At 35.0% G+C, this 24,293-nt stretch overlaps 2 protein-coding genes across 2 annotated transcripts; one reads left to right on the top strand and one right to left on the bottom strand.

Annotated features, from left to right (window-relative positions):
* The first annotated feature begins 4,388 nt into the window (after positions 1-4,388).
* Positions 4,389-7,065, top strand: LOC140778803 (transcription factor BEE 3-like). Its single transcript, XM_073123672.1, has 6 exons — positions 4,389-4,873; positions 5,003-5,122; positions 5,359-5,424; positions 5,505-5,573; positions 5,688-5,768; positions 6,062-7,065. Exons 1-6 carry the CDS (start codon positions 4,469-4,471, stop codon positions 6,155-6,157), a joined length of 837 nt encoding a protein of 278 aa, XP_072979773.1. The 5' UTR covers positions 4,389-4,468; the 3' UTR covers positions 6,158-7,065.
* A 12,996-nt stretch (positions 7,066-20,061) lies between these two features.
* Positions 20,062-20,589, bottom strand: LOC140776996 (pyruvate dehydrogenase E1 component subunit alpha-1, mitochondrial-like). The gene has a single exon (XM_073120896.1). It carries the CDS (start codon positions 20,587-20,589, stop codon positions 20,062-20,064), a length of 528 nt encoding a protein of 175 aa, XP_072976997.1.
* Between the last annotated feature and the right edge of the window lie 3,704 nt (positions 20,590-24,293).

Genomic DNA, 24,293 nt, shown 5'->3' with positions numbered 1-24,293 from the left:
TATAAACATCTGCATATAATGGATTATCTATTTCACTACGTCATTCATTTATGCCTTCGCTGAAAGTTTATTAAGTTTCGACAGATTATAGAATGACATACCTTCCTGCTTTGTAATATTTCACATTGCTTACTGGATATTTATTCTTTGAGTAATTACAGTATCCATGACTCCAACATTTTTTTAAGCTTAAAGCTTTACGTTCTAGAGATTTTCTATAATACCGAGGTTTTAACTCTGATTTGCAATTGAGTTATATTAGGTGAAGTAATTTTGTAGTTACACCTATATTAGCCAGTTTCATGATTTAGATGCAAGAATTTGATTGTTTCATCTTTATATTAGCCAGTTTCAATATCATATAATACTAATACAAAGATCGCAATAGAGTATGTCAAATAATGAGCATGCATGTTATGAGAGTATTTCGTTTGTGACAAGCAGGTACACAATACTTCAGTATTCTTGTGGTTTGTGATACAATGATATGATAATTATGAACTTTGGAAAGCTTAGGTTGATCAGATGTCTCAAGTTATCAAGTCATAAATATTTTTCAACATCGTCAATGGTGATTAATGGGCTAGAAAGATCAATTAAGATTATAACGATTTTTTTTTTTTTTATAACAGAAGATCCATATATCTCTAATCTGAGCACATTAGTGTTTCCTTGTGGCATTTTGAAAAATGTCGTAGAGGACTTCTCCCAACAGAATAGTTCTTGCAGCCAGAACATTATACCCTCCTTAATTAAATATGATTTGTGTCATCACTGAGGACTTAAACCTGTACTATAAGTTCCTTTATTCTTCCAAAGATGGAATCCTAAAGCTTTATAAATGCCCAGAAACCATAAAACCACAAGTAGACAATGATAACGGTACCGAAAAGCCTCTAATGCATAGATATTAAGTTCTATTCACAAAACCATCCATAATCTACAAAGTAGAGGTACTAAATACCAGTAAATTTCCTAAAGAGATGCTACCTTTTGATGGGAAAGGGATAAGACTAATGGACACTTCTACTTCCTAGCAAAACTCCAAACAAGTATACATGGATCCCCTTCCACTATCTTGCTTTCCAGAAAGGAGTATCAGTAATTATGGACAACCATATTCTTGAAATTCTTGGATTGCCTTTCCATTCCTCATCTTTGCCGACAAACTTGGATATGTGAAGGAAAACAAACATGTAAGATAGTCTTTTCTGCCTAATTTACTATCCATTATGCCTTCTCACCTCTCAAAAAAGAAACTCAGAGCAACGTTGATACATGAAAACAGTATGTATCCATTATATCTAACTACCACATATCAATATGTTCTGAATAAAAAGTCAACTGTGAGAATTAACAACTGGAACTTATAACCTAACTCAGTTTTCTATTCCATCTACTTTTCCCTTTTCAACCAGCAAGAGTCAATGAGATACCTTTTCAATTGAAATAGTTTTAAAAGCAGGCCTTAATTCCAGATGAAATCCATCCCTTCCAGCCTCTTCTGAGTGGCTACCATTTGGTTCTTTGAGGCTTCTCTTCCAGAAGTACACAACAAAAGTAACACCAACATTTCTAAGAAGTTTTTTCGCAATGTTTGATTCTATTCGTTCTATCAAATGACATTAATTGGTGCTGAGAGCAGCATATATATATTTTCAAAGTTTGGCTTGCGAAATTAAGACGCATACAAGAGTTGAAGATCTAGCTAGCATGACACTTGAAATCATTTCACAATAGTATTCGCAAAGTTTATAAATGAGCTACAGTGAAGTCAACCTGTTAGATATCCTGACACACTGGCATTGAAGTCATGATTTTAGCCGAATAATAGTTTATAACAAAGTTTCAGAATAGCATTTAAGAGTTTCGTAGAAGAGCCATTTATTTCTTCAAACTGTTCTTCTACTCATATTGGTTGGAAATATTCTTTTGTTACTGTGTGAATATTATATCTCTGGCTTAATATTTGCATATCTTTACTCACTGTCCTTAAAGTAAAGCACAAAGTCATCATCTTTTTCTCCGTTTCCGAGAAAAGGCTGAAACATAGATGAAAAGAAAATAAAAGCATGATAAGTGAGAGATGTTAACATTACTTGATGTTTATTCCAAAGGAAGGCAAATGTCATTAAAGGGATTGCTTCAGAAGGCTTCCTATAACTATCAAAGTCAAGTTCATCAATGTCAAAATGTCAAAGTGAAAGCACAGGTTTAAATGTTAGTGGGCAAACTTCACTTCATCCTTTTATTACCACCCAACCAAGTTGCCTCTTAGTAGACCTTTTGGATTACTGGCCATTGATTAAATGCCTCAAGTGGAAATTATTGATAAAAAGACAAAGTGGAACTAAATTGTCTTTTAAACTTGTTGCTTCTTTAAGTGGTTATAAAAGAAAAGAGTGTCTTTTTACACCTCGCCAATATGGAGTCTTTGAGGGCCGAGATGCTTAGAAATTTATCTTTATCAGTGGAGCGTGAGTATCTCTACCACTTGAACCAAATATCCAATTCGATGCGAGAAATAAGCATTCCTTTTGCACTAAATGATACTCTCCAGTGGCTCTAATGGCGACGAAAAGCCTTCAAAAAGTTAAAATAAAAGTTTGATAGTTGTCATTAAGGATATTTTAAAACAGGAGTTTAAATATTATCTTATTAAATGCTATAAAGTATTTATTATCTGAAACAGTTTTCCTTATAAATATGGAAGAGAGACTCCACCGAAATCTGCAAATCAGCAAAGTTCCTTGAGATTTTCCTGCTTTCGAAATGTATAAACTATTCTACTCTTTAGCCTTTCGAATTTATAAACTAATAGATTTGCTTGACTGTTTACAGGGATCCCAATTTGGATACCTTTTTATCTGACCCATATACTTACTATTTAATTAATATCAACATCTGAAAGAAATCTATAGATAGTACAATAACGATGCATAATCAAGTTAATATATATATATATATAAAGAATGGAATATTCATTTCTCTGATTCAGCCCAAGATTTAAGAGAATCTTGATTGCAGAAGATTGATGAAATAGTTAAGATGAAGGTTCTAACTATCGATTTTAGGATCCCGATCGGGGGCTTAAAAAATTAAATATGTCAGATTATATCAACTGCATTTCGGCAATAAGGATGGGTATTGGCCAATAATTGAATCCATGTACTCACATATACACACATGATAATCTCATAAAAATACATAAAAGACAGAGAAGTCCATTAAAAAAAAAGAGAGAGTAAAGTTTCTTTGAGAGGACAATACGCATTAATGAAAGGAAGTATATTGAAGGAATCTATTATCCTTTGATTCCTTCAAGTTTCTGATAATTTCAGAATTCTAGGCTTGCCATCCATCAGCATAGTTACCAAACTACTCATCTTGTACCTCATTCATGATTGATTAAATAGTGAAATGCATCTCCTTAGAAGCTTGGCAATATCTTCTTGGCATGTATATTACACTGCTACCAAATTCACTAGGAAGCAGGAATAAATGCTGATGAGCTCCATTTTCAGTGTTCTTGAAGAATTCCATACTTCCTGTGATCTATCCTCTCACCAGTATAAAAATTCTATCAGCAAAATTATAATCTCGAAGCCAAACTAACTTAAGTAGGGCTGGATTAATGGATCGGGATTTGGCACCGGTAGACCCATAGCGGTTGGATGCATATTAATATATATATATTGTAAGTACATATTTGATGACTTCAATTGTATTTGCTTAAACTATACGGCCCCATACTATCTCTTATTTTTGATATAATTGAAATTGCCGAAAAGCGCATAACGGAATTGACGTAATTGGCGGAATTTTTCAATGCGGGTCGACCGGCACCAAATCTAGGCTCTCAATTAAGGCTCTAAAATTCACACCTGATCCATCCCTTGGTTTCCACACTTAGGTTTGGTTTAACTCATGGATCGACCTAACCCTATTGCAGTACGTCCTAGTAAGCAGCATTTATATACTATTTTCAGCATAGGATATCCTGTGACTTGTGATCACATAACACTGGAACTTCTTGTGAAATAGAGGCATCCAGAATTAGGTCTATGATTTAAGAGGTATCAAGAAAGAGTCTTGATTTGAATTCCTCCTTCCGTGTTCTTCCGGTTACCAGACAAAGGATAGTGTCATCATGAGCACTTTCCACTATGGCAATCCATACCAATCAGTGAACCCATAACTGTTTAAAATCTTTCTATTCCTAGATTTTCCCATGCCAGCATTAAATCCAAGACTTGCGGATATGTTTTACGAGGAGGACCCACAAGGTGAACAGAGCCACAGAAGCTGGATGTGCCACGTGGCCCCATTACCAAGTGTGATCCATCCCTTATTTGAAAGTATAGAGGGTATATACACAGCCCATTCCCCTAACCTTTGTAACTTATGCTACAAACCTTCTCCTTTCTCCTCCTTCCCACTTTCGAGCTACCACTCCGAGTTCAGAACCATGGGGGAGTTTGTGGAGGGCTTAGCTTGCCCTAAAACCTCCCCTCTCCCCTTCATGGAGTTGGACCCAAGCTTGGAGTTGGTAGCCCAGCTGGCAGAGCTCAGTGGTACGGTCATGGACAACACCAACTTGGCAATGATGGGCTTCTCCAATGAGGGATACTTGTCTAACCACCCAGAGTTTTCTATGCCATTCTTCGAGAACTCGTCCGGCTTGTCATCAATGGTGGAGGGCCCGAAAGCAATTATTATGTCGCAGCCGGCGGCAACTTCGGTCAGAGATCACAGCCAGGGAGACAGGGAACGGAAAGCAAAGCAACTTCCCGAGATCTCCAGCTCTTGGAATCCTTCTCTACTTCCTTTACAGAAGGGTTCAAGAGAAGATCATGTAGTTAAGAAGAAGAATGCAAGTCCCCTCTCTTTGCTATCTTACTTGCTTCTTTTACATGCCAATGTTGTAGTAGTCATAGGTGAGAATGGTATCAGGTTAATTTCCTCGCGTTTATATTCTTTGGAACTTTTTCTTTCCTTTCAGGGCTCAGGTAGTGGAAAGAGAGGGAGAGGCAGTTCAAAGGAGGGGGAGAAGCCAAAGGAGGTGGTTCATGTGAGGGCAAAAAGAGGCCAAGCTACTGACAGCCACAGCCTAGCTGAGAGGGTAAGATTGTCATTTCATATGGCTTCAGGGTACAAAGACTTTTCCATCACCCCAATTTATTGAGAATATATTGGGTGGGCCATAGAATTTGTGTCTGATTTCAGTCCATACAATGTATTAAAAGCTTGTGCCATCTTCTTCACTAACAACTAGGTGATCGATCAGCAAAAGACTAAACCAGAAGAACAGTGAATCAAATTATTGACCCATTCTTGGATTCTTTTGATCTCTTCCAGGTGAGAAGAGAGAAGATTAATGAAAGAATGAGATGTTTACAAGACCTAGTTCCTGGCTGTTACAAGGTACCAAATAATTAACAAGTACTTTTATTCATCCTTTCTCTTCTCAATCTTTTACTAAGAGTTGGGCCATGAATATTTAGGCAATGGGTATGGCAGGAATGCTTGATGAGATCATAAACTATGTTCAGTCGCTACAAAACCAAGTTGAGGTAGGTGCTACCTAGCTATCTCATTGTCATGATTCTAATTTAAATATATATATATATAATAATATTCTTCATACCAAAGTCCTCTCATCATCATAAATTTGTCTCTAAACGCAGTTTCTTTCGATGAAGCTCTCCGCTGCGAGCTCGTTTTACGACTTCAGCTTGGAGACGGAACCAACAATGGCAACACCGCAGGTGAGCCTTTGATTAATATTGAGACCTCATGCTGCAGTGCTTCATAGATCCTGCATGGACCATACCTATCTTTTCCCTTTGTGCTGCCAAACAAAGTAGGAACTATTTATAAAAAGACTATTCTTTCTTTAGGAAATGATAGTAAATTCCTCTACAGGATTCTAACAGTCTTGCCAGCTTTCTAACACATAGGATGGATCGAGTACAGACATATTCTATTTTTTTTTTAAAAACAAAAGCAGAAAATGCATACTCGTACAACATGAGCTTTTTAATTGTTTTTATTTTGGCAGATGAGAAATGCTCAGGAGAGCCATGAAATGGAGAAGTTGATGAGGGAGGAATACGGGGCTTGCTCAGACTTATTCAACGCAGCAATGCCATTTTGATTTGAGTGGAGTGGTCGAAATACTAATGTTGGCCATGGCCAGCCAGCAGAGAAATCCCTCCCATCTCTACCTCTATCTCTCAGCTCTCAGCTAAAGAAGCATCATAACACACGTGCACATGAATGATGTGATCTCCGGCGCACATGCGTGGGGCTAAATATAAATAAGTTCTCATTTTATTCTTTTTTCTTTCCTTTTTTTTTTCCTTCACCTAGCCTTCGCTTTGTCATGTATCTATTTTTCATCTACAGTATTTGTTCCATCATTTTCCTGTTCTACAGTGGAGCGGCTATGGACCTAACGGTGCCTTGTGATTCTCCTAGAAAATAGTGGGACTTAATATTATTTTTTAATTGGATTTAGTGACAAGTGGTAAGAAAAATGACATAATGGACGCACATAAAAAAAAGAAAACAAAAGAATAAAATAAATCTTAGTTATCTTTATCGGATCCTCTTTGGTCAGCAGCGCGATGAGCCCCTCTAGGTCATGGAAGTGTTTGATCGGTGCTTTTACCTTAGGTTTAGCCTATATTTTGGCCATGACCAAGGTTCCTTGGTGATGTTCTGGGAATTGGCATTTTGGTTTGGTTCATCCCTAATTTGAGATTTGGCTTCAGCTCTTTGCTCTCCTGTTTTCGCTCTCCTACTAGGTATAGTTATAATATGTGCTTGCTAGTGTCTTAATACCTCCCTCTCTCATCATTTCGACCCACCTCCACCGTTTACTGCCTCCCACTTGCTCCTTGCCCATACTCGAACCTAGGCATCAAGTCTTTTGTGAGAGTTTTATTTTAGTTTTCTTTGCTCGGGTCCAAGTCTCTTATTACAATTTTCTTTTCTTTCTTTCAGTTGTAAGTTGGTGATCTTTGATCTTCCAGCATTTAGTGTTTCACATAGCCATAATAATCATATCTTCGCCGAACGATCGATTTCTTGTCGTAATACGATTAGTTATTAAGCCATACCTCAGATTGTTGCATCACGGACCCCACCACAAGCGAAGGTTTTTGCTCCACTGAATATGTTAGCATATATATATTTTTAAATATTCTAGGCTTTGATGCTTTATTTTATTTACACTGCTATTTCCTTTAGGCTAAATAAGAGACTTATATAAAAAAAAAGAAAATGTTACTCTATCTTCCCTCTCTGTGTACAAGGCTGCATACGTAATTTTTGGACGATGAATGAACTGATTTTTTTTTTTTTTTGTTTTCCTATGGGCTTGATAGAGTTGTATATCTCTTCAGATTTTCATACTAATTACCAATCCCAACAATCTCTGTGTGGCCACAATAGAGGTGCTAGCCAATGCAATACCTTGAATCGTACAGTTAGCTCAAGTACAATTATTTCACAAAGTTGTTGATTTGTCTTCTTTAGCTGACCAAAAACATCCCCCCTTAATCATGAACACCGTACTCTTGCATTTCTCGAAAAAGAGAGAGAGAGAGAGAGAGATGCTATTACCTTTTGATGCTCACTAATCGCTCATAATTTCGATTACAGTTAAGAGTACTCCTATTCCTGATATTGAGAATAATTTACATTAGTCCTTGGTGCATTCTTTTTCTAGAAGTACAAATAGTTATTAGATACGTTCTTATACAAAGTTGTTGGTAAAGACAACCTATTATTGGTCCTGTTAGGTAACAAGCATGTTAGAAAACATTGTTAGCTATAAGTTGATCCCAAAAGCCGCTTCTTTGGTACTACGGTGGTGCTAGACATTATAGATTCATTAACTAATAACGTTTGAGTTAATTTATTATCTGATATAATATTAAAGTAGTGGGCCATATACCTCATCATCTATTATTATATTAGGAGTATATGACATAAATTATTGGTCTGTTATCTAATGAAACTTTTAAGTCAAAACCATTCTAACGATTTTTGAAAAACAGACAGAGTGTTAAATTGGTACGAAGCAAAATTTTAATTTTATTTTTCTATAACTATGACTGTCTCTACTAACACATCTAAGTGAAGAAGACAACAAGAGTTAACATCTCTCTTTCTCTATGGCTCCAAAGCAGTAGTGTACTTACCTAGCAACATTGTGGGCCTCAATTAAAGCCTACTACGTGGAAGTAGTATATGCCACTTAATTAAATAATACTTTTCGCTGTAGTTCGACATAACTCTGGCATTTCAAAACGTAAAGCTCCCCATAAGAAAATTTTCAATCTATCTCTCTCTATTAGCGAAGATTCTAGAGGCAAATAACACTTACGTAGTATAATAATAATAAAAAAAATCTGCACCCATTTATGTTGAAAATATCTGTATTTGATATGAATATTTTATTAACTTTAAGATAAATTTAAGTGTGGTCTATATAATAGATTACTAGTTAAATTAGAAGAGCTTAAAGAGTATTTTATTACCATATATTTACTTATTTAAATTCATAAAGAGAATTGAATGAAAATTTGTTTTAAAATGAGTATCATACCAATGAAAAATAAAGAAAAGTAAGTTTAGTATCATATTGAATATTTGAGAAATGTTAGCATAGTATATAAGTGACAAACTTTTTATTGGCTTTTGGCCCCAAAAAGGGTATCTATTTTATGGGTAGATGATTCTATGCAAATTAACTTATACATGCACGTCGTTTAGTTCAGATTCTTCAAATTAATCAATTAGTTGTTGGTTGAACTTGAAATATTCCATCTAGTTTTGTAATCTGTAATTTTATTTAAATTCATTTCATTTATTAGATTGAATTTGTTATGATGTTTGGAATTAGGCTGTTACTGCCAACAATCTTAAGACCAAAACTGGCTGTTAATCTTATTCCTACTAATATTCTTTCTCTGTGATTAGATTTTTATTTTTCTTGCATTATTTTAGATAGCTAAAATAGTAAAAAATACTATTATCCCCATCACTACTCCTTTAGTGACTACAGTTTATAGAAAAATGCCTAAGAAGTTTTGTGGTGCAAACTGGCAGCAGAAAATGCTATTTTATTTGACTACTCAAACTTTGTTAAATTTCTACAAGAATATGTGCTTGAACTCCAAAAGGAGGAAATAGATAGACAAATAGTTACTGTGATAGATGCATGGAAGCATGTTGACTTCTTTTATCAGAATTATATCTTTAATAGACTGAACAACTTGTTATACAACGTGTATAGTTCATTAAAAATATTTAAGAAATTATGAGAATATTTAGACAAGAAGTGTAAGACAGAAAATGCTGGTGCAAAAAAAAAAAATTTAGTCAACAAATTTCTTGAGTATAAAAAGGTTGATACTAAACTAGTGATTAAATAAGTGCAAGATCTTGAAGTAATAATTCATGAAATCCACACTGAAGGAATGGTGAATAAGAGAACTAAATGATACATCATATCTCAATTACATTATATTAAGAAATTACTCTATAAATTTGATAAAGATAATAACAATTTAGTTAAAACACATGTAGATGTGAATTTTATCTCACAAAGAATACAAGTGAATGTATATTTCATCTAGAATATTATCGAATAATAGGCGGTTTGGTTTACATCATGAATTGCACTTGTCCGAGTATTGCGTACTTTATGAGTAAACTGAATAGATATACAAGTGATCTAGAAGATATCACTAAAAGTCGATAGTTAGGGTACTCAGATATTTGAGATACACTATTAACTATGGATTGTACTACTTAAGATATCTAATAGTATTTGAAGGGTGTCATGATACTTTGGGGTGCATCTATATCATGGAAATCTTCTAAACAAACATGTATAACTAGATTTACTATAGAATCTAAATTCATAGCATTAGATGATACTGGAGAAGAAGTTGAGTGACTTCGAAATTTCTTATAAGATATTCCTCTATGGCTAAAACCTGTATTTGCAATTTGCATATATTACAATAGTCAATTGGTTATAAGAATGGCATAGAGTCAAATGTATAACAGCAAGTTAGACATATACGTCGTATATACAATACTGTGCGATAATTAATTTCAAATAATATAATATCTATTGATTATGTAAAAGCAAATGATAACATCATAAATCTGTTAACAAAGAACTTAACAAGATATCAAGTCTATTGTTTATCTAGGGGTATGGGTTTAAAGCCTACTACCTAGAGTAACGACACAATGACAACCCAATCTAGTTGACTGGAGATCCTAAGATTTAGGTTCAAAGGGACAATGGAGTTGTGGGGCATTCTTTGAAATCACTAAGGAATTATTTTCTATGCCTTTTCTTATGATGACGTAGTGATAAACTTGTACTAAGTGTTAGGGTAAGCAACATTTTTTATAGCCCTTATACCTTGGTAATCCAAGTGGAGTATGACAAAATACTCTTCATAAGAGGTCACTTATGTGAGTATGAAGTGGACAGCTTCTATGAAATGATTAGGTTAAAGCTCTAGAGCACTCAAACAATTACCATATGCATTTAGGGCCAAAATGGACATAACATATAAAACCAATTATGTTGAAAAGTTGTGTTAGTATTATTGTTTTAGTTTATATAAAAGCTGAAGATATCATGTTCACTAGTTAGTGAATAAATTCAATAATACTTTAGTAGAAAAGGTCTAAAGCCAAAAGTTACCTATTCTAATGCGGTAACTTTTCGTTGTACTTTTAATCAAGTCTGCATTTCATATGTATTTACAACCAATTCATTCATATGAGAAATTGTTAAAAATATCATGTATTTGATATAAATATTTTATTAAAGTTGAGCTAAGTTTTAAGTTGAGTCTACACATTATTAATGATAGATTAATGGTGGAATTAAAAGAGCTCAAAGAGTACTTTATTGTCATACTTATTTAAATTTATGAAGAGAAGTGAATAAAAATTGGCTCTAAAGTGGTTATCATGATAATAAAAAATAAAGAGAAGTGAGTTCAGTATCATATTGGATATTTGAGTACTGTCAGTATAGTATTATAAGTGACAAACATCTTATGGGTTTTGAACTTTAAAATGATACTTATTTTATTGGTAAATTATACTATGCAAATTAATTTAAACACGTGCGCGACCTGACTCAAATTTTTTTTTTGTTGTTGCTTAATACAGGTTCGGATCTGGTCTAGTTCAGGTCAAATTTGGTTGGTTGAACCTGAAGTGATGTTTAGTTATTAGTTGAATCCGCAATGGTGCATCTCTTCGTATTAAAAACTATTAACCGATTTTGACATAAAAGATGCATCCATTCGTGATCAGATCTAAACCCTTTATTCGTATTCCTTCATCGTGCCTGTTTACTCCTATAAATAGATTGTCAGTCTGCATTTCTTAATCACAGAATTTTATTCATTCCATTCATACGTTAGACTTTTTTTTGTCTACATTTAAGAGAGAGTACAGCATAGTTCTTATTCAATAGGCATTCAGATAAAAGCTTCATTTTGAGTACAATCGTTGTATTTTGGGAGACCAACGTCTACTATGTTCAATACTAAACTCGATTATACAGAATTTTATATTTTGAAATCTGTAAATTTATTTTATTTATTAGATCAGATTTGTTATGACTTTTAGAATCAGATTATTATCAGCAACAATTTATTCTAAATACACGAGTACATCATCCGATAAGAGCCGACATCGCCCACAAATTCCATGAAGTGTCTAAATAAGATGGCAAATGATTACCCACTAGAAAGTGTTTTAAGGATTAGATCTCATCCTTTCTGTACTAGTGAGCGAGAGCAACCCCCGGTGACAAGGGAAGATGCATGCACTGCATACTATCGTGCTTGGTGATGAAGAAAGAGGGCATCCCCTTATCCATGGGCCCTCAAAGGAGTGGGGATATTGTGGAGGTTACTCCAACCATGCATGCAGGCCCGCAGGGGAATGGTGGGTAGACCCACTTCTCTCTCTCTCTCTCTCTTCTTGACTTATTTGACCAGATTGCATCTGTTGGACTTGGCCGACAGCAAACAATTACTCTGTGTTCATTGGAAGTTGGATTTGGGCAAAGTTCAGAGGTATCAGAGTGAGTGCGAAGACTGTCACTAGCTGATGAGAGGATTTTGGAGAGTATGGTACTTGGCAATGGATACACTTATGAGCAGGACTGCACCAGTGTATGGAGAAGTATGAGATTCTTCTCTCTCTAGAATGGATTGGTCAGTTTACTGTTGCAGGACTGAACGCCTGTATCATATGTGGATATGTGAATAAGGAGGAGGGTTTGGTGTTGCTGAAAAAACTGATTAATAGTATTCTGATGCAATTAATTGATTGAATCAAGAATTCACTCCTCACATGACTAATGACTAATTCAAGAGGAGATGAGACCAGATGCAGTATGGAGTTGTGTGACTGTAATCACAAGAAGCAATACTTGGATATGTGAACTGAACACCCATTAGCTAGCTGATGGCTGGCTATAGATGCATCTAATGCTGAATTTTTGGGTTAATACTCATTCTTTTTTCCTTTTTCCTTTTCTTTTCTTGAGAAAAGATCATAGTCATTTTACATAGTATAGTGATTTGTGTCTTGCCACCTCGCGAAGAATTAAGGAGTCAACTGTCGACTTCACTCATGATGTGTATATGTTTGAGAGAGAGATGATCCTTTTTTCTCCCATGAATTGCTTATAGATCACTAAAAAAGAGCAAAGAAAAAATAACTATGTTTAAACTACAGTAGTTGAATTTTACTAAGTCATGACAGAGTTCATGTATTAAATTATCCACATGGATGTTGAGGCTAATATTTAATAAAATATTTAATAGCACGTTGGATTGACATTATCTAAAAATTTATGATATATTTCTTAGAAGGATTGATATAGTTTTCAAACTTAGATATTAAAGAGGGTTAGCATGTTTCTCTACCTTATGGTTAGCTATAATTGAATCGGATTTGCTCACATATATAATATATATAGATATTGAATCCATATTCATTTAAGTTTGTTAGATTGGAACTGATAATAGGCCATGGTCTAATTCCTCACACATCCTTATACTATGAAATCAAAATACATAACATTGTTCCGAAGCAAGTTACAACTTTTTTCCTTCCTTTTGAAAAAGAAAATAAGTTCTAAAGATTATATCACACCATTATCTCATCCAAAATGATAGAAACTAAAAGTATTAATCAAATATAACAATAGTAAGAGAGGTATTTTTAAGAGACTCTAGACTATTTGTACTCTATAAGATTTAGAGTAATCCAACATTTATATTCACATAATTTAAATACTTAACTATACATCCATCGGAGCTGAGATTTGTTACCATCCAATCAATTTACTTAACTTGAATCTGGTCAGTACATAATCCAATCAATTTATTACATCGGGTTCAATTTTAAATAATATGGATCTGATTATACCCCTATCCTACGATCTTATAATCTATTATGGTTAGTATTAGACTGGGCTATCTGGGCCAACCAGAGCCCAATCCAAGCATGAATACATTTAGTCTTGGGCTAGGCTTTAGCATGGAATTATAAGCATTAGCCTCCACTAAGCCTGACCCATAGCTCGAAATAAACTTGAGATAGAACATAAAATGGCAGCATTTGCAATCCTTGTTAGCCTAAGTTCTAGACTTTGAAATATTTTAAGAGACTCAAAAATAGATTTGATTTAAATAAATAAAGATTTAATATTTTAAATAACAGATGAGTCTAATAGGCTATTCCAACTTAAACCAGAGAAAAATGATTCTGATATAAAATATTCTAATAGTAGCTCTACTAAATTTAATGGGCTAGGCTTTAGATGAGTCTAAGCAGTGCCACTAAATTTATAGAAGTTATCAATAATAAAAGGGGAGAAAGCAATATACTCATGAGACGCATTTCAATTCCTCTTTAATATTCTATTGCCACAAAGCAGGATGCATAATAGAAAAGAAAGTTAAGCTTCTATATTGATGCTAGAACAAGTTATAAGGTAAGTAGATGCGCAAATAGAGAACAGCATAAAAGAAGATGAGATAAATTGAACAAAGAACATATAGGTGGTTATCTACGTATGGAATCATATATTCCTCGATAAACCCTAGAAGTAAGGGCTTGGTTTTGTATTATGATCAAGGAAATGAATTGGAAAGAGGGCTTGGTTTTGTATTAACTATTAAGCAACAAGGCTAACAGGTAGTGCAACAAATTTTTTGATTTTAAGTATAAATTGCCATATTGTATCTATGCCTAAAGTTACTTTACCCCATGTATTTCAAAAAGTCTCAACACAGTTCATATACTTATGATTAAAGTAAGATCATTAATTTTTTTTAAACTATTACAAATTAAATATAGACCAATCTATTTATCGGAAAATTAGGATATTTTTAAGATAGCATCACGAGCTAGGAATCTTTTGAGTTTTGTTTGACGTAATTCTGAGATTGGATTGAAAAGATATAATCGAAAGAGTAGAGAAATGCCAAAACTAAATAGATTGATAATTATCTAACATAATGATGATCGTTGGAGGGTAGCGTACGACTGATGGTCGTGATAGACGCCTATAAGGTAGGGTGGCTCGTGGAGGAAGATAGTGATTAGGGTTTAGAAGTTTGATAGGGTCTTATAGTTAATATCTACTTCTATGAAAATAAAAACGATCTAATGGCTACAATAAAACGGAAAATGCATGATAATAAAATAGCTAAGACTAATATTCATTCCACACATCCTAATTAACTCATGACCTCTCCTATTTATAGGAGTAGAGTAATAGCGTGTCGAATCCAATTCGCTCTATTAGTCTTACGTCCACTTTACTTGAAATTGAAAATAATAAGCATATTCGACTAACTAAACTCAACCGACTCGACTCACATGATTGGATCGTATTAATCCACCACATTTTTGACATCTTGACCTTAAGGTGACTAGTAATAATCTACCCACCTGCCTAGCTTGCATTGTGCTTATTATTTTCTTGACATCAACTAAACTCAACAGTCATTGATAGCTGTGGTGGTCACCATTGGATGGTAGTCAGTTTGGGGAGGTTAATCATGACCATTGGTGGCCATGGAAGTGTTGGACCCACGACCACAAGTCGCGAGTTCACTACTATGTGGAGGGCCTTCGATGGCGATCTCTCAAATGCTGAAACAAATGGCAGCCATGGATTGGGTGCGAGAGGTCCAAGGAAGGTGCCGTAGGTGGTGGCTTAAAGAGAGAGGTCTTGTATTGTCGCTAGTAAAAAACTAGGGTTTTGACCAAAATTCTCCACTATGGCTAGGGAAAATAATGTCGAGGTCGTTGTTGGGGCTTCTCTAGCATCGCAGTTGCAGCATGATGGGTCTATAGGGGTAGAGGGAGCTCCACTATGAATAGAGGTGGTGTTTTAGTTATGGTTTGGGCTGGCTCTTTTCCTCCCTCACAAGTTGAAAAAATGGTCATGGAAGGGTTTGTAGAGGCCCTAGGACTCTATCATTGCTAAAGGAGGGGTTTTGGTCATGGTTTGGGGCTCCACTCTACCTCTCTCAAGGGTTGAGGATAATGGTCGAGATTGCGATGATTCTATGGTGGCCAGTGGTAGTGGTGGCGCAGGGTGGTGGTGGTTGGTCAAGATAGTCGCCATCATGCCTTGGATAGCCTTTTTAATCCTCTCAGTGCTCTCTATAGCTCTCTTTATGGATTTACATATCATTGTCACCCATGCATCGACAGTAGTGGTGGCACCAATGAAGCTTCCATTAAGATGGAGATGAGTTATTGGTCCTTCATGGGTGCTCCTTTTTCATCTTCTCGATCTCATGATAACCATCGACTGAGGATGTGACTCAATATAACAGTTACAAACCAAATTTGGACTGATCTGTTCGTAGAAAAATTAGGATATTTTTATGGATAGTAGCCTCACGAGTTCAGAATAGTAGAAAAAGGTCAAAACTAGACATATTAGTAATTATCCGACATTGCAGTAGTCATTAGAGGGCGGCGGACAACCAAGGCTGGTGGTGGATGGTCGTAAGGTAGGATGGCTTATGGAGGAAGACGATGGCTAGAGTTTGAAAGCTTGGTTGGATTTTATAAAAAATATATACTCCTACGAAGATAAACCCAATCTAACAACTGTAATAAAATGATAAATACACGATAATAAAATAATTAAAACTAATATTCATTCCACACGCCCTAATCAATCGAGACCTCCCCTATTTATAAGAGTAAAGTAATAATGGGTCGGATCCAATTCTCTTTATTGAGCTTATATCTGTTTTATTTGAAATTAAAAATAATTAACAAATTCGACTAACTGAAACTCAACTCGACCCATGTGGTCTAATTGTATCATAAACTTAATTGAACAATGCCAAAATGATCAAAATATCCATCGTGTTTGTCAAATAATATATATATGGAAAATGCCTCTAAATAAAGTAAGTAGGCTTGAAGCTCAATTAAATTTGACAGAAAAATTTGAAAAAACCCCTAGACACACGTATGTATCTAACCTTTAGGCAATGATATCGTTCGTTTGCTTAAGTAAAATTCGAAAGAAATATTAAAAATGAAAGTAGAGATGAACACCAAGATTTTAACGTGGAAAAACTCAAACGGAAAAAAAAAACCACGGATCCAAACTCGGATCAAAACCAATCACTAGAATATTAGCAGTTACAAGACTGACTCATAAAACAACCCGTCGATCCAAACGATTTTGTTCCTCTCAGTCTTGCTCGCTAGATACCACGATTCACTACTTTTCGTGATTGAAGTCCAACCTCAATAGCCCTCGAGATTGATCTTTTGTCTAGATAGCCCTTAAGACGAAAGATTAAATTCTTGTAGATGAGTGGAACCTTGTTAGTTGAAGAACCGATGTAGCTTCAAGAAATCTCCTTCAATAATCTTCTTCAATAATCTTCTTCAACTCCCTTAGAGATAGTGTTTCATAATCCTTATATATGATATTCAAGATAGAGCCAAATCTGAGTCTTATCCGTACTCATGATCTTTTGTCGAGGAGTGTGACTAGAGTTTACCTTTGGTACTATCGAAGATTCACCAGTTTGTAGATTCAACTTCAGTTTAGAAGGATTCATCCAGGATTGCTTTGAAAATGCGATTGATGGCTTCGGGTATTCTTTCTTTTGTATACCTACAGAAACAAAAACAATTTTATTATTATTTGAATTACCAGTATATCCAACACCATACCTGTCTTTTCCAGAGATCTGAGTTTTTAATATCTCGTCAAGTTTGTTCTTTCCTTTAAGAAATGTCACTTCCTTCTGCAATCGCTCTAGTTCAATTTCATCAGTCTTCATCTTATTTTTTGCATTGTCAAGTTGTTCAGAAAGGTCTTTGACACGTTCAAGCTCCAATTTATACTTCTTCTCAAATTGAATTCTTTTTGGTTCAATTACCTTGAGTCGTTGAAGTAGTCTTAGATTGCTTTTCTTGAGTTTAAACGACTCTAGGTATAAGTCATTATATGTCTTTTGAATTTCAGATTCATCTTCCTCAGCTGGTAGCATATCAAAATCATCTGTACTATCAGTATCAACAACAGAGTTAGTATTAAGTAGAGAAAAGGCAAAGGCTACAAAGTTTTCTTCATCCTTTTCAGAATCATTATTAGATTCATCTGAGTCAACCCAAGTAACTTTCATAGCTTTGCCCTTCCTCTTAAGACGATTAGGGCATTCTTGTGCGATGTGTCCAAAACCAGAACATTCAAAACATTGAACTTTATTCTCAGAATTCTTATTTTTCTGTTTGACATTGTTGTTGCTCACACCTGTATTCGAACTCACAGAATTCTTCTTTTTCACAAAAGCTTTGCTTTTTTCAAATTTTTCAACATTCAACTTGTTTGAATTCCGAAAGAATTTATTGAACTTTTTGACAAACATAGCCAACATCTCAACATCTAAATCACCTTCATCATCAGACTCCTCTAAATTTTGTTCAGCAGTGGATAGAGCCATCTCTTTGGACTTCCTTGGTTTTGAAAGACTGGATTCAAATGTTTGTAGATTTTCTACCAATTGTTTAACTTTCATAGAGTTGATGTCCTTACTTTCCTCAATAGCTGTAACTTTTGCCTGAAACCTTTCTGGAAGAGACTTAAGGATCTTACGGACAATTCTGTTTTCAGGAATTTTCTCTCCTAGGTTGAAACTGGAGTTGATTATATCACTCAGCTTTGCATAGAACTCATCAAATGTCTCATTCTCCTCCATACGTAGGGTTTCAAAACTAGTAGTCAACCTCTGAAGTTTCGAAAGTTTTACAACAATAGTTCCTTCATGAGTTGTTTCTAATATCGTCCAGGCTTCTTTTGCTATCTCACAAGTAGAAATTCTTCTAAATTCTTCCGAGGAAACAGAACTAAAAATTGCATTTATTGCTTTACTATTCCAGCCAACTTTTTCATAATTTGTCTTATCCCATGACTCAATCGGTTTCTCAATAAACTCATCATCACCATGTACATTGGTGGACTCCAACCGTTCACAATGGCATCCATACTCGCTCATCTATAGACTTCAAATAAGCTCTTATCCTAGCTTTCCAATATCCATAATTTGATCTATCTAGAATAGGAGGTCTAATAGATAAGGGTCCATCTCTATGAAAATCCATGCCTATCTGATCTCTCTCAAATATTGAGAGAACTTACTCTGATACCAATTGAAAAAACCTCTAGACACACGTATATATCTAACCTTTAGGCAATGATATCGTTCGTTCGCTTAAGTAAAAGTTGGAAGAAATATTAAAAACAAAAGTAGAGATGAACACCAAGATTTTAACGTGGAAAAACTCAAACGGAAAAAAAAACCACGGATCCAAACTCGGATCAAAACCAATCACTAGAATATTAGCAGTTATAAGACTGACTCACAAAACAACCCGTCGATCCAAACGATTTTGTTCCTCTCAGTCTTGCTCGCTAGATACCACGATTCACTGCTTCTCGTGATTGAAGTCCAACCTCAATAGCCCTCGAGATTGATCTTTTGTCTAGATAGCCCTTAAGACGAAAGATTAAATTCTTGTAGATGAGTGGAACCTTGTTAGTTGAAGAACCGATGTAGCCTCAAGAAATCTCCTTCAATAATCTTCTTCAACCCCCCTAGAAATAGGGTTTCATAATCCTTATATATAATATTCAAGATAGAGCCAAATCTGAGTTTTATCCGTACTCATGATCTTCAAGATAGAGCCAAATCCGAGTCTTATCCGTACTCACGAAAGTCCAAGATTTTCAAACTTTATTGGTATGACTTGATCTCATCAACTTTGCTTCAATAATTTTACAATTCTTCAAACCAGAGATTTTCTAGACTTGTGTAAAGCTCATATACATGTAAAAAAATACCCTTAGAATATTTTGTACATAATTGCCAACAATTAAAAACCTAACAAAATTAATTGTCTCACTTTAATCATAGGTATAAGGACTAGTTTGATACTTTTAACGTATAAAAATAAGTAAAGTGATTTTTGGTCAGAGGTACTTGATGGTAAAATATATTTAATTATAAACTTTTTTACATATATATACAATAATAAAAAAAAGGCTTGGGCTTCAACTGATTGTGTACAACTAGTTATAATAAATAAATAAATAGATCTTTAGAATATAAAAATAATGAAAAATAAATCAAGCTTGGAAAGCCTCAAAATAGTTAGGAGTGGCAAATCTTAACCCGACCCGATAACCCGACTCTTAATCGGGTTTGGGTTTAGTATAATCGAGTTAGGGTCGTAAATGTGTCAACCCGTCCAACCCATTTAATAATCGGATCGTGTTCGTATTTATATAGGTGACTCGTTTTGACCGGTTTAAGTATATGAGTCAACTCGGGTCGAGTCAACCCGCCAACCCATATATATATATAAGGTAACTAAAGTTTAAAACCTAAGTCACCCTCTCATTCTCTCCACTCTCCACTCTACGACCGTAGCCGCCTCATCTCACCAAAAGGGGAAAAACATTTCGCCATGCCTCCTCTCTACCCTATCTCTCCGGCCGCCATCTGCCACTTGTTGTGAGCCCTCCTTTCCTCTAGAGCATCCGTTGTGGCGGCCCATGAGCTCGGCGAAGATGGATACGAGATCGCCGCCGCGGTCGAGGTAGACGTAGTGGTCACAGTAGGCAGTGAAGATAGCGTTGGATTTAGTGATAGCAGCCTCCATGCTGACTTCAACGGCCTCTTGGTCATTGTAGATGTGGTAAAAGACACAGATGCGCTTTGCCTTGTATAAGGAGTCGACGGTGATCTCCATGAGATGCATGGTGGACATGGTTTGGAAGGAGAGGAGCTCGGAGGAGGTCGTGTCGACGGAGCAGGAGGGGAGATCGACCCGATTGCTGATGAAGGGGACGCTCGTCTTGGTTGTTAGGGTTTCATCACCGGAGGTGGAGGAGAAGCCACGAGAAGTGACGGAGAGGAAGCAGATGGAGGAGGTGGAAGAAGAAGAGAGGCGACGAAGGAATGCCATGGTCGTAGTCTCTTGAAAAATGGGAAAGCGGAAGAGGAAGAAGAGTAAGTATTTTATTATTATTATTATTATTATTATTATTATTATTATTATTTTGAAATTTAGGAAGAAGAGCAAGCTGAGAAAATGGATTAATATTTTGGTGGGACATGTGACACATGTTTGGCCAGAGGAGATTAACATATATGTATTAGGATTGTAACTTTAATTATGTATGAGTTTTAAGTGGTAATAAGCTATTTTGTATATATAATATATTATTTATATAGGATAAATCAGGAAATATTGAATTTTATATAAGATTTATGTTAAACGAGTTAGACGGGTCGTGTTAACGTATCGGGTTAATATGACCTGTTTAAATATACGGATTAGACGGGTCGTGTTAACCCAACCCATTTATTAAACAAGTTAGATGGGTTGGATCGTGTTACTCATTTATTAATTGGGTCGTGTTCGTGTTTACCAAATACAATCCGTTTACTAATCGGATCGTGTTCGTATCAAGATAAAATTGACCCAGCCTGAATTTGACCCAACTCAATTGCCACCTTACAAATAGGGCACACATGAAAACAAAATAAAGTGTGAATTTCTTGTCGTCAGCAGTAGTTGCCCGGATACCTCTACCCCCATGTCAATAAAATGCCATTGCAAAGTAGTTGATTTCAAATATGAAAATTACTACAATAATGTTAATCATATGTAATTCTTCGCTCAAGCTGCAGTGTATCTCTTTTTTTCATTTTTCATTTTTTTTTTAAGAGAGAAAGACCGTTGTCAACATGCATGCATTGAACTCTACAAAGTAATGTTAAGCTACCACCGGTTGTAGCTTCCACTATACAAGAATTAGAGACAATAGTAGAATAAGCTAGCTTATGCACTGTAGAATTGTTTGCACGGCTAGTAAACAAAACGGTACGTTGAGAAAATTGAGAAAAGAGGTGAACGCAGTCGAAAATCCAAGGCCGAATTAACCATGGGATATTCTCTTCAGCAGAGTGAAAATCGTTTACCACCCAAATATAAGAATAAAATAATATGATCTATAATACGGAATTAAACATTATAAAAGATCGAAAACTAAAAACTCAAAATATCATTATACCTCCGACTACTACTATTCAAGTTCACGCATCAAACTTTCTAATTTTTTTCTCATGTTAGCTTTGATTATTTTAGACTCTTAAATACTCTAAACTGATAGTGTGATTTTCTGAATTGACAAAATTTATTATATATAGCTTAGCTCTCATCAAAGCTTTATGACTATGAGTTACTATATTAAAAATAAATATTTATCTTATAAGAAAATCTTCATCTAGTTAATGAGAAAATAAATTATTTGAATCATAATAAATTGGGTTAAAATAAAAGTTTACACGAAAGGCAAATAGAGAAAATAATAAGTTTGCTTTGTCTGGCATGCTCCAAACAAAACCGAATCCAAGCAAGAAGAAGAGCTTGCACTCCCCCCACTAAGGCAGAAGGACAAAAGGAAAGATAACGTAAATTGCTAGATATTTGGGACTTCGTCTAGCCTCAGAAAGATTCCCTTGTCCCCAACTCGCGTCCACCCGGCAGAAGAATGTCAGTTCCGAGGAAAAAAGCGATTTGAAACCAAACCAAATAGCTTTACAAATTGCATGTGTCCCCGGGATAAATCCATTTTGAGTGTATCTCATCCTTAGCGTCCATAATATAGCAAAATGTCAATTGGCCATTATGTTTACAGATAATTCTTTCATGCAGGCATGTTTTATAATCACCATTAGTTAACATGATCAATTATACTAATATATAAATATGCATATAATTATCTATATTATAAACAATACTCAAAATTACAATTAGATTAAATATATTGCTTAATGATACTTTACATTTATAAGTAAAGCTAGATGATTTTCTTAATATCATACTTGAAATATTTAACATTATTATCTAATCTTATGCCTTATGGTAAATAATAATGAAATTTACATGCATACAATATTTTAGTGTAGATAGAACACTTGACATGTTTAAAAAACATTACGGTTTAATTAAGCCATTAAATAGTACATCTACGCATTAATTTGATTACATAACCAGTGATTAACTTAATTATCTATTAAAGTCCACAATGCCATGTTATAATTCGATCATGTGGGTTAGGTTAGTCAAGTCAGTTGAGTCGTGACGAGTCAAATTGAGTGAGTTAGTTTTATCATCTAGTTTTGAAATTTAAATAAATCGAATAATCCGTATATAAATCTGATCCACTAGGGATTTTTATTCCTATAAATAGGAGTTGACATATGTTGGTATTACTTATTATTTAATGAATATCAGTTTAGCCAAGTTAATATTTTTGTCCTTATCTTTTATCATTGTCATTAGATCGTTTTTATTTTTTTAGGAGTATATCATAATCATAAAAATATTTCGATTTTACAAACCCTAGCTATTTTCCTCCACCAACAGTCACCCTACCTTATAGCCGTCCACCACCACCCTCTGACGACCGCTGCAATGTCGGTTATTTACCATTCTGTCATATTTTGATCTTACTCTATTATTTTATTAATATATTTTTATCCTCATAATAGATTCTCGTGAAATCAGAACCATTGAAACTCTAACTTATGAGACTACCACCATATAAAATATGATAATTTTTTTATATCTAAATCGGTCCAGATCGGATGCGTAACATGCCATCATCGATTAAAAACTGAATAGGACAAAAGTGGAATAAGTCACACGTCAAAATCAAAATCCACGTCCAACGCGAGGAAGAAGATGTTGTGGATGAGTCTGATAGTGAGGAGGGTGAATATGGTGGGGAAATTATAGTGGGGCACATCGTCGGAAATCAATATAGTGGCCTTAGAGAGGGTTTCGGGGTCGAGAACACCATGATGATGACTCCATAGCAGGTAGACACAAGTAGTATGAGGATTTTTTTTAAAAAAAAAAACAAATGGATTTTCAGTTTTATTAGGATAGCTATGAAGATATAATTGAACAGTGAAGAAAAGGTCGAAACTAGATAGATAGGTAATTATCCGATATTACGGCGGCCGTTGGAGGATTACGGATAGCTAAGGTTGGTGGTGGATAACTGCAAGGTATGATGGCTTGTGGAAAAAGATGGTGACTAGGGTTTGAAACTTGGAAGGGGTCTAGGGTTAAGATCTATTCCTACAAAAATTAAGACAATTTAATGGCTGCAATATAACTATAAATACTTAAATAGAAAATAGCTAAACTCAATAATGCTCATAGACATTTCTATTTATAGGAGTAGAGTCCTAAAAGATTGAATTCATATGAGAATTATTTGCTTTAATTTAAAATTAAAGACAATAAGCAAATTAGACTAATTTAACTCGACTTGACTGACAAGACCCACATAGTCGAATTATAACTATTCACCACGCTTTCAATACGTTGTCTTTAAAGTGACTAGTAACAATCCACCCAACCTAACTCGTGTCACGCTAGAGCTTCATGCTAGTCCAGTTTAGTCAACTGATGCGAGCCTATTGGGTCGTTCCACCAGTTGTCCTTAGGTTTGTACTTGGGCTCACGGTCATGCTCATTGGTTGCCAACTGATTCGCACGATGTGGCGGTTCGCAAAAATTCAGCATGCCTCAAGATATGTGAATTTTTCATCTTAGGAGCACTGCCATAGGTTACTTGGGCGACAGTGGTG

This window comes from Typha angustifolia, chromosome 15 (assembly GCF_048772165.1).
Source record: "Typha angustifolia cultivar Huaian chromosome 15, ASM4877216v1, whole genome shotgun sequence".
In the NCBI taxonomy this organism is placed as follows: Eukaryota; Viridiplantae; Streptophyta; class Magnoliopsida; order Poales; family Typhaceae; genus Typha; species Typha angustifolia.
This window is presented reverse-complemented; position numbering and strand designations above follow the sequence as displayed.

Coding starts and splice junctions, on each gene's coding strand:
- LOC140778803 (XM_073123672.1), top strand. CDS start 4,469: ATGGGGGAGTTTGTGGAGGGCTTAGCTTGCCCTAAAACCTCCCCTCTC. Junction 4,874..5,002: donor ATGTAGTTAAGAAGAAGAAT/GCAAGTCCCCTC, acceptor CTTTCCTTTCAG/GGCTCAGGTAGTGGAAAGAG. Junction 5,123..5,358: donor GCCACAGCCTAGCTGAGAGG/GTAAGATTGTCA, acceptor GATCTCTTCCAG/GTGAGAAGAGAGAAGATTAA.
- LOC140776996 (XM_073120896.1), bottom strand. CDS start 20,589: ATGGCATTCCTTCGTCGCCTCTCTTCTTCTTCCACCTCCTCCATCTGC.